Genomic DNA, 14,171 nt, shown 5'->3' with positions numbered 1-14,171 from the left:
TGGCCTAATAGAGATCTACAAAATCATGATGGACATGGATAGAGTGAATAGCCAAGGTCTTTTTCCCCAGAGTAGGGGAGTCCAAAACTAGAGGGCATAGGTTTGTGTGAGAGGGGAAAGATGTAAAAGGGACCTAAAGGGCAACGTTTTCATGCAGAGGGTGGACCATGTATGGAATGAGCTGCCAGAGGAAGTGGTGGATATTGGTACAATTCGAACATTTAAAAGGCATCTGGATGGGTACATGAATAGGAAGGGTTTACAGCGATATGGGCCAAATGCTGGCAAATGGAACTAGATTGATTTTGGATACCTGGTGGACATGCATGTGTTGGACTGATCTGATTCCACACTGTACATATCTATGGCTCTATGATTCAATATGGCACAGAAAGACGCAATTCAATCCACTGAATGTATATCAGTTATCACAGAATAATCCAGTCACAATCATTTTCCTGCTCTACCACAGAAGCCTTATGCCTGAAACGTCGATTCTCCTGCTTCTCAGATGCTGCCTGACCTACTGTGCTTTTCCAGAACCACACTCTCGACTACCATAGAAGCTTGGCAAATTTATTCCCCTCAAATATCCATTCAAATTCCTACAGGAATCACTTATAGTCTCTGCTTTCACCATCCTCATGGGTAGCAAATTCCAGGTCTTTGCCACTCCCTGCATTTAAAAAAAAGTTCTTCACCATGCAATACCTCCACAAATTTCTTGAGGGGCTAACAATATAAACATAATTGCTAATTGAAAGAGGTGAGGTGTAAGGAGAAATTATGCTGAGGGCTGGAGGAGCATGTAAATTATGGTAGTAAGGAATAGGCTCTTGAAACTTTGAAGGGAAAAGGAATTAATTTTCCAAGGAGGGTCAGATACCCTCAGAGGGTTGGAGGTGGTGGGCATGGTTTGCAGTGGACAGAATGGAACAATGGATTTTAGTTTTGGGTTGCTCCAGCAAAATGATGTCAACTTTTTATGGATTTATATGTGAATGGCATCATAGAACATAGAACATAGAAGAATACAGCGCAGTACAGGCCCTTCGGCCCTCGATGTTGCGCGGATCCAAGCCCACCTAACCTACACTAGCCCACTATCCTCCATATGCCTATCCAATGCCCGCTTAAATGCCTATAATGAGGGAGAGTCCACCACTGCTACTGGCAGGGCATTCCATTAACTCACGACTCGCTGAGTAAAGAACCTACCCCTAACATCTGTCCTATACCTACCCCCCCCTTAATTTAAAGCTATGCCCCCTTGTAATAGCTGACTCCATACGTGGAAAAAGATTCTCACTGTCGACCCTATCTAAACCCCTAATCATCTTGTAAATCAATTGAAGTTTCTACCCTTTTGTCACTTTTAAGTGCCACAGGTGTTATTTCATTCACTTAGACGGCAATGCTCAAAGTGTAAACCAAAATGAATAAGAAAATGAATACCATTGTCTTGCAAATGTAAACAAGCACAATTCTTGTGTGGAGCACTCCTCCTTGAAGAGGCATTATATAAATTATAATACTAATGAGTGAGAGTTTCGTTATGAATAATAATTGTTAAATTGCATCAATTTTATCGCACGTTTGCACAGTGGGACAATTCTCACCACACACAATAAAGCCACAATTAAATTCTCACTAAAAAAATTGCAATGAGTATTTGCCAACCTCCTTTAAGGAGCTATAGTTAAATCAAATTGACTATAAAGTCCTAAAAAGTCTTAAAAGCTTTTATTGACTCACCTGAATAAAGCTATCAACTTTTAAAAATTAGTACAAGTCACCAGAAAGTTGCAACAACTCTTCAGTGATTGAATTAATTCTCCCTCATTAAAATTCTTTAAATATCTAATAAATACAGCAACACGGCAGTGCCTTGTATCAACAATATTCTGACTTCAGTTTAAATCTTTAAGCTATCTGAAAAAGTATTATACAGAGTTAAAAACTGTTATGTAAAAACACATGTTCAGTATATGTTAATAGGCAAGCTCAACCTTCTCAACAGGATAAATCTGTTGAGAGAAAAGGCTTTGAATTGTTTTGCAGTAAGAAGTTTGCACAACCTTGAAAAAAGTTGATTTCAAACAGGCTGTAGAAAGATCTGCAACACTTTGAAACTATCAGCTGCATCTAACCTGGATGCCAAAAAGAAAAATCAACACTGCAGCCTGTTCAGTAGCTTAAGTTAATATTTACAATGTTCTATCGCAGATATCGAATTTACTATGAAAATAGCATTTAGAAGAGATTGTAGAGTTCAGTCTGAGCCATGCATCAAATCTTCAGAAGTCCAATGATCTACAACCATTTGTCTACATTACACCATCTTGGACACTCTCAATATGGAGGTCCTTAGTTTCTATGTACTTAGCAAAGCCTTTTAAACTAAGATAGTCTCATAAATAAAGAAAAAAAGCTCACATTTAAAAGGCATTTAAAGGTGAACTTTCCCCCAGACACCAATAGTTTGGAATTATTTGTGCACAATACAGAAAAACTACAGTGCAACCTGCCCAGCACTCTGTTAATTCTAGAGACAATGCAACCTCAATAGCGCAAACTTTCTGAAAGGTTTCCGCATAAGAGTGGCACAGTGTTTTATCCGAGGAAATTTGCACACAACCAGTTCCAGGTAGTTTTATACTGGAATATTTTGAAGGATAAATTTCCTTGACTATTGCCTCTTTCTTCCCAGACACACTGGCTGAAACCATTTGCCTCCTGTTTACATTGGTCCTCCCCAGATTTCTGAATTTGGCTGAATAATGTGCAGGCATAGAATTACATCCATAGATTTGTGTGCACCATGATTAAAATCAACAGATGCTTGCGCAATTTATGGAGGTTGACAGTGAGTTTCTTACAAAAGCCACCCTATAACTTAAGCAAAGCTGTCAGCCTTAGCCTACTCAAAATTTATAGATGTCCAACCCCACCCTACCACCACATCCCATTCTGAGGAGGAGGAGGAATGATCTTCCCAACAGGCAAAATCGTGTTCTGCATAACAATGAAGGAGCAGAGACTTCATGTTAGGCAGAAGATGGCAGCTCACTCGCTTGTTCAGCTGCATGTATGCGGGTTTATGCCAGCTATAGGAAAATGATCTCTACAGGAAATTTCACGCAAGTTCCCGTTGGAGGATCACAGCAGAAACATGTAAAGTTGGTCATCATTTCTCCACAAACATGATCCAGGAAATTTGGGAACATTTATGTCAGCAGTCTCTAGTTCCAACTTCAAGCCAGAAATGGCTTTCAATGTTTCTCTAACCCTAAACTGAAAGAGGATGCAAAAATTGCATGTCGTCTCCAAATTAACTGAATAAGCACAAAGAAATTGTGCCTTTTGTTTTGCAAAAAGACAGCTACTGGGCTAGGTCACATTGGTAGAAAAGGTTACTTGGCCTTTTATTTGGTCAAAAAGTCATAGACCATGAAGATATGTTTTATTTCAATAAAATACCAGGTTCTGAAAGCCTAAAAATTTCCTATTCACATAAAAAGTAGTTATTTCCTTTCAGAATCGTATGAATACCAAGATAATTTATAAATCTTTTTAGATTCTCTGTTTCACTATGATTGACAAAGAAAAATCCTTTACGTTTAGTAATAAATATAGAAGATGCTAGAAAGACATAGTGGGTCAGGCAGAATCGTTTCAGAGAGAAACATGGGTCTGTGGCAAAGTAATCAGCCCAAAATGTTAACACTACGTTTCTCTCTCCACAGATGTTGACGGACCCGTTTAGTTTTGCTAGCATGTGCTGTTCATATTGCACAGTTCTAGTATCTGCAGTAATTTGCATTCCCCCTCCCCTTTTATGCTGAGTATACCGTTTGCACGGTGCAAAAGCTGAAGAATTGAAATTGGTAAATCAAAATCAAACTGAGAAACACTGCTTTTCTGCAGTTTAAAAATTTAACATGTTCACAAAGGTGCTTTTTGCTGCCACAAAGCAGCAGCAATTTCCTCCAGGAACTCTCTAAGCCAAGTGCAGTTACTTCCTTTCTACTCTTTTGGATTCCTGTGGATCACCTTTAGCACAATGATTTGTTAATATCTAACCTGAACATTATTAGCAGACCTCACAGAAAAAAAACCCACCCAAATAAACCCACATTTCTTTTTTTTAGGAGTCTCCACTGCATAAATATGGAGCAAAAATCATGCAGAGCTACATGATCAGAATTTCTTGCACTAATTGTATTAATCTGAAGATGGTAGCCTGCACCACTCAGCTACCTAGTTACTTGTCACTCAGAAAAACAATTACATAAAAGTCATCAAAAATGTCAAATTGTTGGCTGAGACACAGAACAAGTTAAATTAATGGTTGCAACACAATTTGTTAAACTTGTACACTTTGGCTACACCGTTACCACTCATGCAAAAATTAAACAGACTACATGCCAAAGAATACATCAATAACAAAGCACGTGGCATATGGAGCACACGTTACTCTTAAATAGCCATTATTTCAATATAGAAGCAAATTTCCCAGATGGCCCCTAAAAATAGAACATACATATCTATACATATATATATATATCTATATATATTTTTAATATGTGTTAGGACTCAGATTTCACATATCGGTCACTTATTTCATATTTTGCTTAAAAATAAAGCACATTGCACAAGTTAGAACTGGTGAGCCTATAACAGTTAAATTTTGAAAGGCAAAAAGATTTTCACCCCCACTTCTAACCAATTTCCTTTGTTTTCAGGCCTTAATTTTGCACTTACAATCAGCATCTAATCGTAAACATGCTCCCATGCCCTCCATCAATCATTCGATGCAAAGCATACCGTCTACCTTGGAGCCTTTAGGGGAACAGAAGGAAAGGCTTTGGAGGTAGAGGGATGACTGCACATAGAACAGATAGCCGTGCGTGATTCTCACATTGAGCCACAGTGAAGTCGCAATTGGACGAATACAAAGTCAGAGTCCGAAAGAATTAAAAGCAAAATGTCACTGGTTCTAAAGCTACATAGTGTAAGTGATTCAAGATGAGAAATCTGAGCTGTCTGCACATTTCGTTTGCATATGTAATGTCCAGCGTAGATCTGTTTGTACAGTAAGTTTCTTAGCTTTGATTCTGTCTTTCGGAAAAGGTAAACACATTAAACACTTTGTACCTTGTAGGGTCTGAAGTACAGAAATATCTGCAAATGTTCTTTGAAAAGTGCATCCAATAACATTTATGTACACCGACCGTCCTTTCACAATTTAAAAAAACAGAAAAATAAATAAAAGCCCTTTGAGTGCCAGGCTGTTGAGATTCTATTTTCCCTAGAAATGCATAATTTATAATTATTTTAAAACTGTCCTTTTTCTACGCTTTTCCATATTGTGGAATTTACAGTAGGAAAGCACGCCACTTATTCTAATTGGTTTGTGTTCATGGTCCACACGAGCTTTCTTCAACCTTTCTCCCTTTGAACTCATCAGCATTTCATTCTACTCCTCTGTCACTCGTGAACTTATTTAACGTCCCCTGAAAGACATATTTTCTATTCAACTCAATTACTCAGTACAGTAGTAAGCTTTTATGGATTCCTGATTGGAGTTTTACTTATTGTGATGTTTACGAACACTAAGTTTGGATTTCTCAGAGAAAAGCTATCAATTGATGCCAGAGGAAGTATGGAACTACATATAATTTCTTTAAAAAATGTGTGTGCTTTTCAGTAATTTAAAAGCACCAAACAGTTCAGGCATTTTGGAGGGGCACTCATAACAAAAAATGAAACTTGTGCTCCGCAGAGAATCAAGTACAATTAAAAGCATAAGATTTTTTTTTAAATTGTGAAAGAGTAACTGTAGCAGCTTAATCGGAGAATTGAAAGATACTGTCTGGATTATTGCTGTCTGTTGGGTTGTTGGGCTGTAGTTTTGTGGTTGGTGTAGTTTTGCCATGGGATTGAGAGGAGGAGGAGTGGGAACTTTCACTAGAACTGCTCCGTGTTTCAGTACTGGTGCTGGTTTTCTTCATCTTGCGTCTTTTCGCCAGAGGTGCCTTGTCCACATTCTGAAGGCAAAAGCCTTCCCTCTTGCATTTGTTGAAGGCCTAAGCAGAGATCAAATTAATTGAGAGAGAGAGTGAATGTGCAGTAGTCACATCAAAAACAAGTAAAGCAACAACAACTTGCATTTGTGTAATGCCTTTAATAAAGTAAAACATCACAAGGTGCTTTATGGGGAAAATAATTTGACACAGACTACATAAAAAAGACTCGGTCAAGTGACCAAAAGCGTGGTCAAAGGTGAAGTCTTTAAGGCGAATCTTAAAGGAGGAAGAAAGCCAAGAGGTTTATGGAAGAAATTTCAGTATTAGGGCAGCAACAACTGAAGGCACACTGCCAATATAGAGGGCAGCTTGTGCTGGGATTGAGGAGGCTGGTGTATAAGTCGAAAGAAATTGGGAATGTGCAAGAATTGGAGGAAGGCAGCGTTCTTGTGTGGTTACAGAGATAGGGCAGGGGGGGAACAAGGGAAATTAGGAAGATGAACAAGGATGAGAATGTATGTCAGAGAACATATGCCCTCTGTTAAAACCTCTTCATATCTGTTTCTGCAATAACTTATGCACTAGCAGTCAATTCCTTCATTCTACTAATATTGTCTATGTATTTCCCTTTTGCAAAAACCTTGGTAGAGTTATTGTTTGTTAAAGGAATTATGTAAATTCTGTTTCATAGGCAAATTCTGAACACAATGAAAGGGAAGTTAGAAATGTTGTCAAATGTTTCCTTACATGAAATGTTGCTTTGACATACGTGTGGACAGAAACACCTGAAGAACCAAGAATGTCTGGGGTCATTAGTGGATTGGATGATAACTGACTGCTGTCCTGAAGCCATTCATTGAAACGGAGGCTCGACATTTTAATCCGCTTGTTTGGATCAACAGTCAGCAGTCCTGTCAGTGAAAAGTACAGATTTTACAAGCAAATCACTATATGGTACCACATGATATAGTGGTGAGATATACTGATGATCTATCATTATCACACAGTTATATTTACGTTAGCTCCTGTAACACAAAGGCAAAATGTGGGCTATGTATTACTAAAGAATTGAAGGAACTTTTATTACGTATCCTGGTATTTACGCATGTTCACTGTAATCACAGGACTTGCTTCCCTCAGCTTGCAAAAGCATGCTGCAAAAGGACAGATGGAGCCTGAGAGCTTCATTCCTTGAGGTCATATAGGAGAAAGTGATGACTGCAGATGCTGGAGATCAGAGTTGAGAGTGTGGTGCTGGAAAAGCACAGCAGGTCAGGCAGCATCCAAGGAGCAGGAGAATCGACGTTTTGGGGATAAGCCCTTCATCAGGAATTAGGGGCTTATGCCTGACGAAGGGCTTTTGCCCGAAATGTTGATTCTCCTGCTCCTCAGATGCTGCCTGACCTACTGTGCTTTTCCAGCACCACACTCTCAACCATGAGGTCATATGCCATGACACCCTCAGAATATTTCTTAAAAGTATATCGCTGTGAGACATAACACAACAATGTTCCCAAATTCACAAATATTTAACAAATAACCTAAACTTGCCGAATCAAATAGAATTCTGTTTGGCACTCAACAATTAGAAATTTAAAAAAATCTCTGAAATACATTTCTTACTTTCTTTCTCCAACTCCCAAAATGAGTGCCACTTATTGAAGCCCAATGAGCTCTCTTTCACATCTCAAAGGTAAAGTCGACAGGCTTGAGTATGGTCAGAGTGATTTGTCCATGAGAAGCCATCTAGGGAAGCTCCATTTACTGCAATGAAGCTTTAACTATTTGAAGCTAGAATAAACCTGAGGACATTCTCACCGATCTTTGATGCAATATCAATATTCAGTGATATTTTAGAAAATGAATTTACAATTTCATATTCAAATCTCAGATTAAAATCTAACTTCAACAGGATCTATTGAGTGATAGGGAGAGGGGCCCAGCTACAAAAAGACAATTATGCTTGCTCTTACCTTGAATCAATTCCTTGGCCTCTTCTGAGACGTTTCTCCAAGCTTCACCTTCAAAAGAAAAGTCTCCTTGTTTTATTTTCCTCATGATTTCTTCGGCACTGGTGGATGTTAATGTCTTTTCCTCACATTGGAATGGTACTTTCCCTGATAACATGGTATACTGTCAGAGGTAACAACAGTCAGAAATGAAAATGCACTGAGGTTAAACTCTGAAAGGAGAAATCTTTGCTTAGTCACTGCATATGTACTTAGGTCCTTAGGTCCATAACATTTTATTGCAGAACACAACCTTTTAAAAATAGGCTGCAGAGCAAATATTAAATGCTTTCATTTAAGACAGTCAGCTTTCCTCCAAATACAATGATCCCCCGCTTCCCCAACATCAACTTTGTCGAATGGAGTTTCTCATTATTCTCTCACCAAATTATTAATTTGCTCAGACATAGAATACACTACTACAAAGAAAGGTGAAGAAAAAAAAATCCATCCTTAAGATCAAAGTAGGGTCTTCAATCTAAAGAAATAAAGTATGAAAATATGGGGGCAAGTTGATCATGATGGATGGGAAAATACACAAAAAATTGACAATAGGCAGACAATAGCTACATTTTAAAAAATACTACGTGGTCCAGAACAGATACATACTTCTTGAAATTACGAACACACAAAATAAAATCAACCCTAGTTATTGAAAAAGGTCAAACATTGCATTAGATAACATGAAGTGGCTTATAAGGATGCCAGAAAAAGTGTTAAGCTAAAGAATTGAGAGCAATTTAGAACACAGAAAAATCAAGAAACCAGTTTAAAAAGGGAAAAAAGAACATATATACAAACTAGCAAGGAACATAAAGGCAAACTGTAAAAGCTTCTTTACGTATATTAAAAGGAAAACATTAGGGCAAACATTGACCCGTTACCCGTGGGGAGAAGAGACCTATAATAGAGCACAGGGAGCACTTTATGCCTATCTTAGAAACATAAAAATATAGAAGATAGGAGCAGGAGGAAACCATTTGGTGCTTTGAGTCTGCTCCGCCATTCATCACAATCATAGCTGATCATCCAACTCAATAGCCTAATCCTGCTTTCTCCCCATAACATTTGATCCCATTCACATCAAGTGCTCCTCTAATCTTCTCTTGATATACCCAGTGCTTTGACATCAACTACTTCCTGTGGTAATAAATTCCACAGGCTCACAATTCTTTGAGTGAAGAAATGTCTCCTCAAATCTTCAGACTGTGGCACCTGGTTCTGGATGCACCCACCAATGGAACATTCCCCCTGCATCTACCCTGTCTAGTCTAACCTAGTAATCGCTCCTCATAAATCAGTCCCGCCATCCATGGAATCAGCCTGGTAAACCTTGGCTGCACTCCCTCGAGAGCAAGAGCATCCTTCCTCAGAAAAGGAGGCCAAAACTGCACACAATATTCTCGGTGTGGCTTCACCAAGGCCCTGTTTAACTGCAACAACACATCCTTGCTCCTGTACTCGAAACCTCTTGCAATGAAGGCCAATATACCATTTGCCTTCATGCTTACCCTCAGCGACTGATGCACAAGGACACCCAGGCCCCACTGCACACTCCCCTCCCCAATTCACAGGCATTCAGGCAGTAATCTGCCTTCTTGTTTTTGCATCCAAAATGAATAACCTTACATTTATCCAAATTATACTGTATCTGCCATTGATTTGCCCACTCACCCAACCTGTTCAGATCATGCTGGAAGATCCTCATCACAGTTGACCCTCCCACCCAACTTGGTATCATCTGCAAACTTTACGATGTTACATTTTGTTCACTCATTCAAATCATTAATATGTATTGTGAATAGCTGGGGTTCTAGCACCGATTCCTGTGGCACCCCCACTGGTTACTGCCTGTCAATTTGAAAAGGATCCATTAATTCATTGTTTCTTCTCTGTCAACCAGTTTCTTATCCATCTCAATACACTTCTCCAATCCCATGCACTTTAATCATGCACAGTAATCTCTTAACGCGAGACTGTGTCCAACACTTTCTGAAAGTCCAAATACATCACGTCAACTGGCCCTCCCTTGTCAACTCTACTAGTTACATCTTAATAGAATTCCAACAGATTTGTCAAGCATGATTTCCCCTTCATAAATCCATGCTGATTCTATCTGATCTTGCCACTCCTGTCTAAAGTCCTTGATAATGGATTCGAAAATTTTCTCCACTACTGACATTAGACTTACTGGTCCATAATTTCCTGGTTTCTCTCTATCTCCCTTTTTGAATATTGGAGTGACATTAGCTACCCTCCAATCTGCAGGAGCCATACCACAGTCCATAGAATCCTGGACGATGACCACCGATGCATCCTGCATTTCTGGAGTCACTTCCTTGCATATTATGGGATGTAGATTCTCAGGCACTGGGGATTTACCCACCTTCAATCCCCTCAATTTTCCCAGCACCATTTCTCTACTAATGTTGATCTCCCTCAGTTCTTTCCTCTCACTAAATCTTGCATCTCCCAATATTTCTGATTTGTGTCCTCTTTTGTAAAGACAGAACCATAGTTTATATTCAGTTGCTCAGCTATTTCTTTTGTTCTGTTATATCTGTAGAGGACTTACATTTGTCTTCATCAATCTCTTTTTCTTCAATTACCTAAAGAAACTCTTCGTATTAGTCTTTATGTTCCATGCAAGTTTACTTTCATACTGTATTTTTCCCTTCTTATTCAATCCTTCGCTCCTTCTTTGCTGAATTCGAATCTACTCCCAATCCTCAGACCTATTATTTTACTTGGCCAATCTGTGTGCTTCTTCCTCGGATCGATCGTCTCTCTAATTTCCTTTGCAAGCCATAGTCTTGTGCCGGACAGGAATAAACAGTTATTTCAGTGTTCGCATATATTCCTTGAATGTTGCCATTGTCTACCCACTGTCATCCCTTTAAGTAATTCTCCCCAATCTATCAAGGCCAGCTCACGCCTCACATCTTCATAGTTTCCTTTATTAAGATTCAGCACCCCAGTCTTCACCTATCTCACTCTCCACCTTGATAAAAAATATTGTAATGGTCGCTCATCCCCAAGGGGTCACGCACAGCTGGATTGGTAATGATTCCCTTTTCAATACACAGTACCCAGTCTAAGTTGGCCTGCTCTCCATTTGGTTCCTCCACATACTGGTCAAGAAAACCATCCCATATATACTCCAGGAATTCCTCCTCTGTGGCATTGTGGCTAATTTGATTTGCCCCATCTGTGTGTAGATTAGAATCACCCATGATCACTGTTATTCCCTTATCGTATGCATCTCTAATTTCTATGTTCAATGCCATGCCCAACATCAACAGTGCAGTTTGGGGGTCTATACATGACACCTACAAACATATTTTGCCCTTTGGTATTTCTCAACTCTACCCATATAGACTCCACATTGTCAGTCCTTGTGAATAATATCACTTCAACTAGCAATGCCCTTCCATCACCTTTTCCTTTTTTGTCTGTCGTTCCAAAATACTGAATACCCTGGGATATTCAGTTCCCATCCCTGGTCACCCTGAAGCCATGTCTCCGTAATCCCAATTATATCGTACCTGTTTACAACTATCTGTGTGATTAGTTCATCCATTTTATTGCAAATGCTCCACGGATTAAGGCAAATAGCCTTTAAGCTTGTCTTTTTAACATTGTTTGCCTTGCTTCTAATACTTTCCTCAATAGCCCGGTTGGAATTTTGTCCTTGGTTTCTCTGCCTTTCACTTTTCTTATTCCCTTTTCTATTTTTAAATTTGAACATGCTTCCCCCTTCACTGACTCCTTACATCGGTTCCCAGCCCCCTAGCATATTAGTTTAAAACTTCCCCAACCACTTCTTAAAAAAAGATACAGAAAATCTTCCAGAAATATGAGGCAACCACAGAACTGGTGAAACTGAAATACTCAAAAGAATTTTACTTGAGAAGTTAATGGATTGAAGGTTGACAAATTCCCTTAACTTCACATCAGAGTGTCAAAGAGGCTAGGGAGATACTGGATGTATTAGTGGTTATCTTTCAAAATTCTATAGATTCTGGAAAAGTAACTAAAGTAACTCCAATATTTGAGAAGGGAAGAAGATGGAGAATGGAAAGTTAAAGGCATTTAGTTTGACATCGATAGTAGAGAAAATACAGGAATCTATTATATAGGATGTCACAAATGGACATTTGGAAAAGAATGGCAAATTAAAACATCATCATGGATTTATGAAAAAGAAATTATGTTTGACAAACTTGATTTTTTTGAGGATGTTAATGTACCATTGATAAAAGAGGACAGTGGATGTGGTATATTTGAATTTTCTAAAGGCTTTTGATAAGGTCCCTCACAGGAGGTTAGTAAATAATTTAAAGTGCATGGGATTTGGGGAAATATACTAGTATGGATTGAGAATTAGTTAATAGATAAAGAGTAGAAATAAACGTCATACTCAGCAAGGTAGGCTGTTAATAGTGGGATACTGCAAGGATCAGCACTGGATCCATAATTGTTCACATTCAATAGAAACAATTTGGGTGTAGGATCCAATAGTAATATTCCCAAATTTGCTGACAACTCAAACTGGTTGGAGGTTGTAAGTAAATTGTGAAGAAAATACAAGAAAGCTTAAACAGAAATTGGGCAAGCTAAGTGAATGGGCTAGAACATGCTACATAGAATATAAAGTGAATAAATGTGAAGTCATTCACTTTGGTAGAAAAAGACGGAAAGGTATAAAAGTAAGAGGTTGGGAAATGCAGGTAACCAAAGGGACCTGGGTGACCAGGCTCATGAGTTAACATGCAGATGCAGCAAGTAATTAAGAAGGCAAGTGACACATCGGTCTTCTTTGCAAGGGGAGTTGAATACAGGAGTAAAGATGTCATATAACATAGAACAGTACAGGCCCTTCAGCCCTCGATGTTGTGTTGGCCTTCTATCCTGCTCTAAGATCAGAATAGCCTACATACCCTTCATTGTACTAACGTCCATGTGCCTAAATATTTGTGTACAGCCTTAGTGAGATCTCACCAGGACTACTGTGTACTGTTTTGATTCCCTTACCTCAGGACAAATATACTTGCCAGAGAGTGTGACAGAGGTTCCCAAAGTTAATTATTAGGATGTTGGGATTATTTTAAGAGGACAGATTGAGGGAACTGAGTCTGTATTCCCTAGACTTTTGAAGAATAAGGGTGACATTTCTGAAACTTATTAAACTCTTACAGGGCATGACAAAGTGAATACAGATGTTTCCCCTGGCTGGTGAATCAAGCCAATATCATAATCTCAGGGTAAGGAATAGGCCATATGGAGGAACCTACTTACTCAGAAAGATGGGAATGTTTGGAATTCTCTACCCCAAGGGCTGTGGAAATCCTTAAGCATATTCAACATAAAAAAACAGATTTCTGGAGCCCAATGACATCAAGAGATATGGAGATATTGTGGAAAAATGGAATTGAATTGGATTATGAGTCATGTCTAACTGAATGGTAGAGCAGGCTCAATGGGCTGAATGTTTTTAATGTTCCTTAATAGATAAGAAAAGCAAAGGGAATATAGATAATTCAATCTTAGAATTGATAGTGTGATAGGCTAAATTGCTAATCATTTAATTTTGTGCTGTAATCTTCCAAGAGCTGATGTTTTAATTAGGATCTATTTTATATGTAGGGAATAATAAGCAACTTGCACCAGGTATCCCTGGTATATCATCCTTTACCTCGCCACCAACTTACCAGGATTACACCCAAACTCCACAGATCACAGGATTCATCGTAACCATCATCCTTCAGTAATTCAGGAGCTGCGTAATGTAATGTAAAGCATGGGGTCTTCAAAGGCTGATTATCAGGAGGTTTCAATCGTGCAAACCCAAAATCAATGACTTTAATTTCTGTGCTGTCACTATCATCAGCGTATAATAAGTTCTACAGAATAAGAGTTGGGGTGGGGAAAATAGGAAACAGGGTTATTAATAAATATCATCACTTGTAGCTACAAAATGTTCTGTGAAACACTGAACCATGATACCCTTTTTATAGCGTGTTCCTGTAAAATGTTTCATTAGATTAGATTATTATCTGCAAATGAGTATCAATCTTTGTCTTTCTAAAAGCTGACACAGCAAACTAAAAATACCAATTACATCAGTTTTTTT

General features: G+C 38.6%; 1 protein-coding gene across 7 annotated transcripts in view; it reads right to left on the bottom strand.

Annotated features, from left to right (window-relative positions):
• Positions 1–1,270: 1,270 nt before the first annotated feature.
• rps6ka5 (ribosomal protein S6 kinase, polypeptide 5) overlaps positions 1,271–14,171 on the bottom strand; it is a 222,500-nt gene continuing 209,599 nt past the window's right edge. For all 7 annotated transcript variants that reach the window (XM_043696941.1, XM_043696946.1, XM_043696943.1 and 4 more), the window contains 4 exons: positions 13,750–13,941; positions 8,003–8,162; positions 6,777–6,940; positions 1,271–6,089 (listed from right to left, as the gene is read on the bottom strand). In XM_043696941.1, coding sequence (XP_043552876.1) covers positions 5,850–6,089; positions 6,777–6,940; positions 8,003–8,162; positions 13,750–13,941 — 756 coding nt within the window. In that variant the 3' untranslated portion in view covers positions 1,271–5,849. The remainder of the gene's footprint in view (positions 6,090–6,776; positions 6,941–8,002; positions 8,163–13,749; positions 13,942–14,171) is intronic.

Source organism: Chiloscyllium plagiosum, chromosome 10 (assembly GCF_004010195.1).
Source record: "Chiloscyllium plagiosum isolate BGI_BamShark_2017 chromosome 10, ASM401019v2, whole genome shotgun sequence".
In the NCBI taxonomy this organism is placed as follows: domain Eukaryota; kingdom Metazoa; phylum Chordata; class Chondrichthyes; order Orectolobiformes; family Hemiscylliidae; genus Chiloscyllium; species Chiloscyllium plagiosum.
This window is presented reverse-complemented; position numbering and strand designations above follow the sequence as displayed.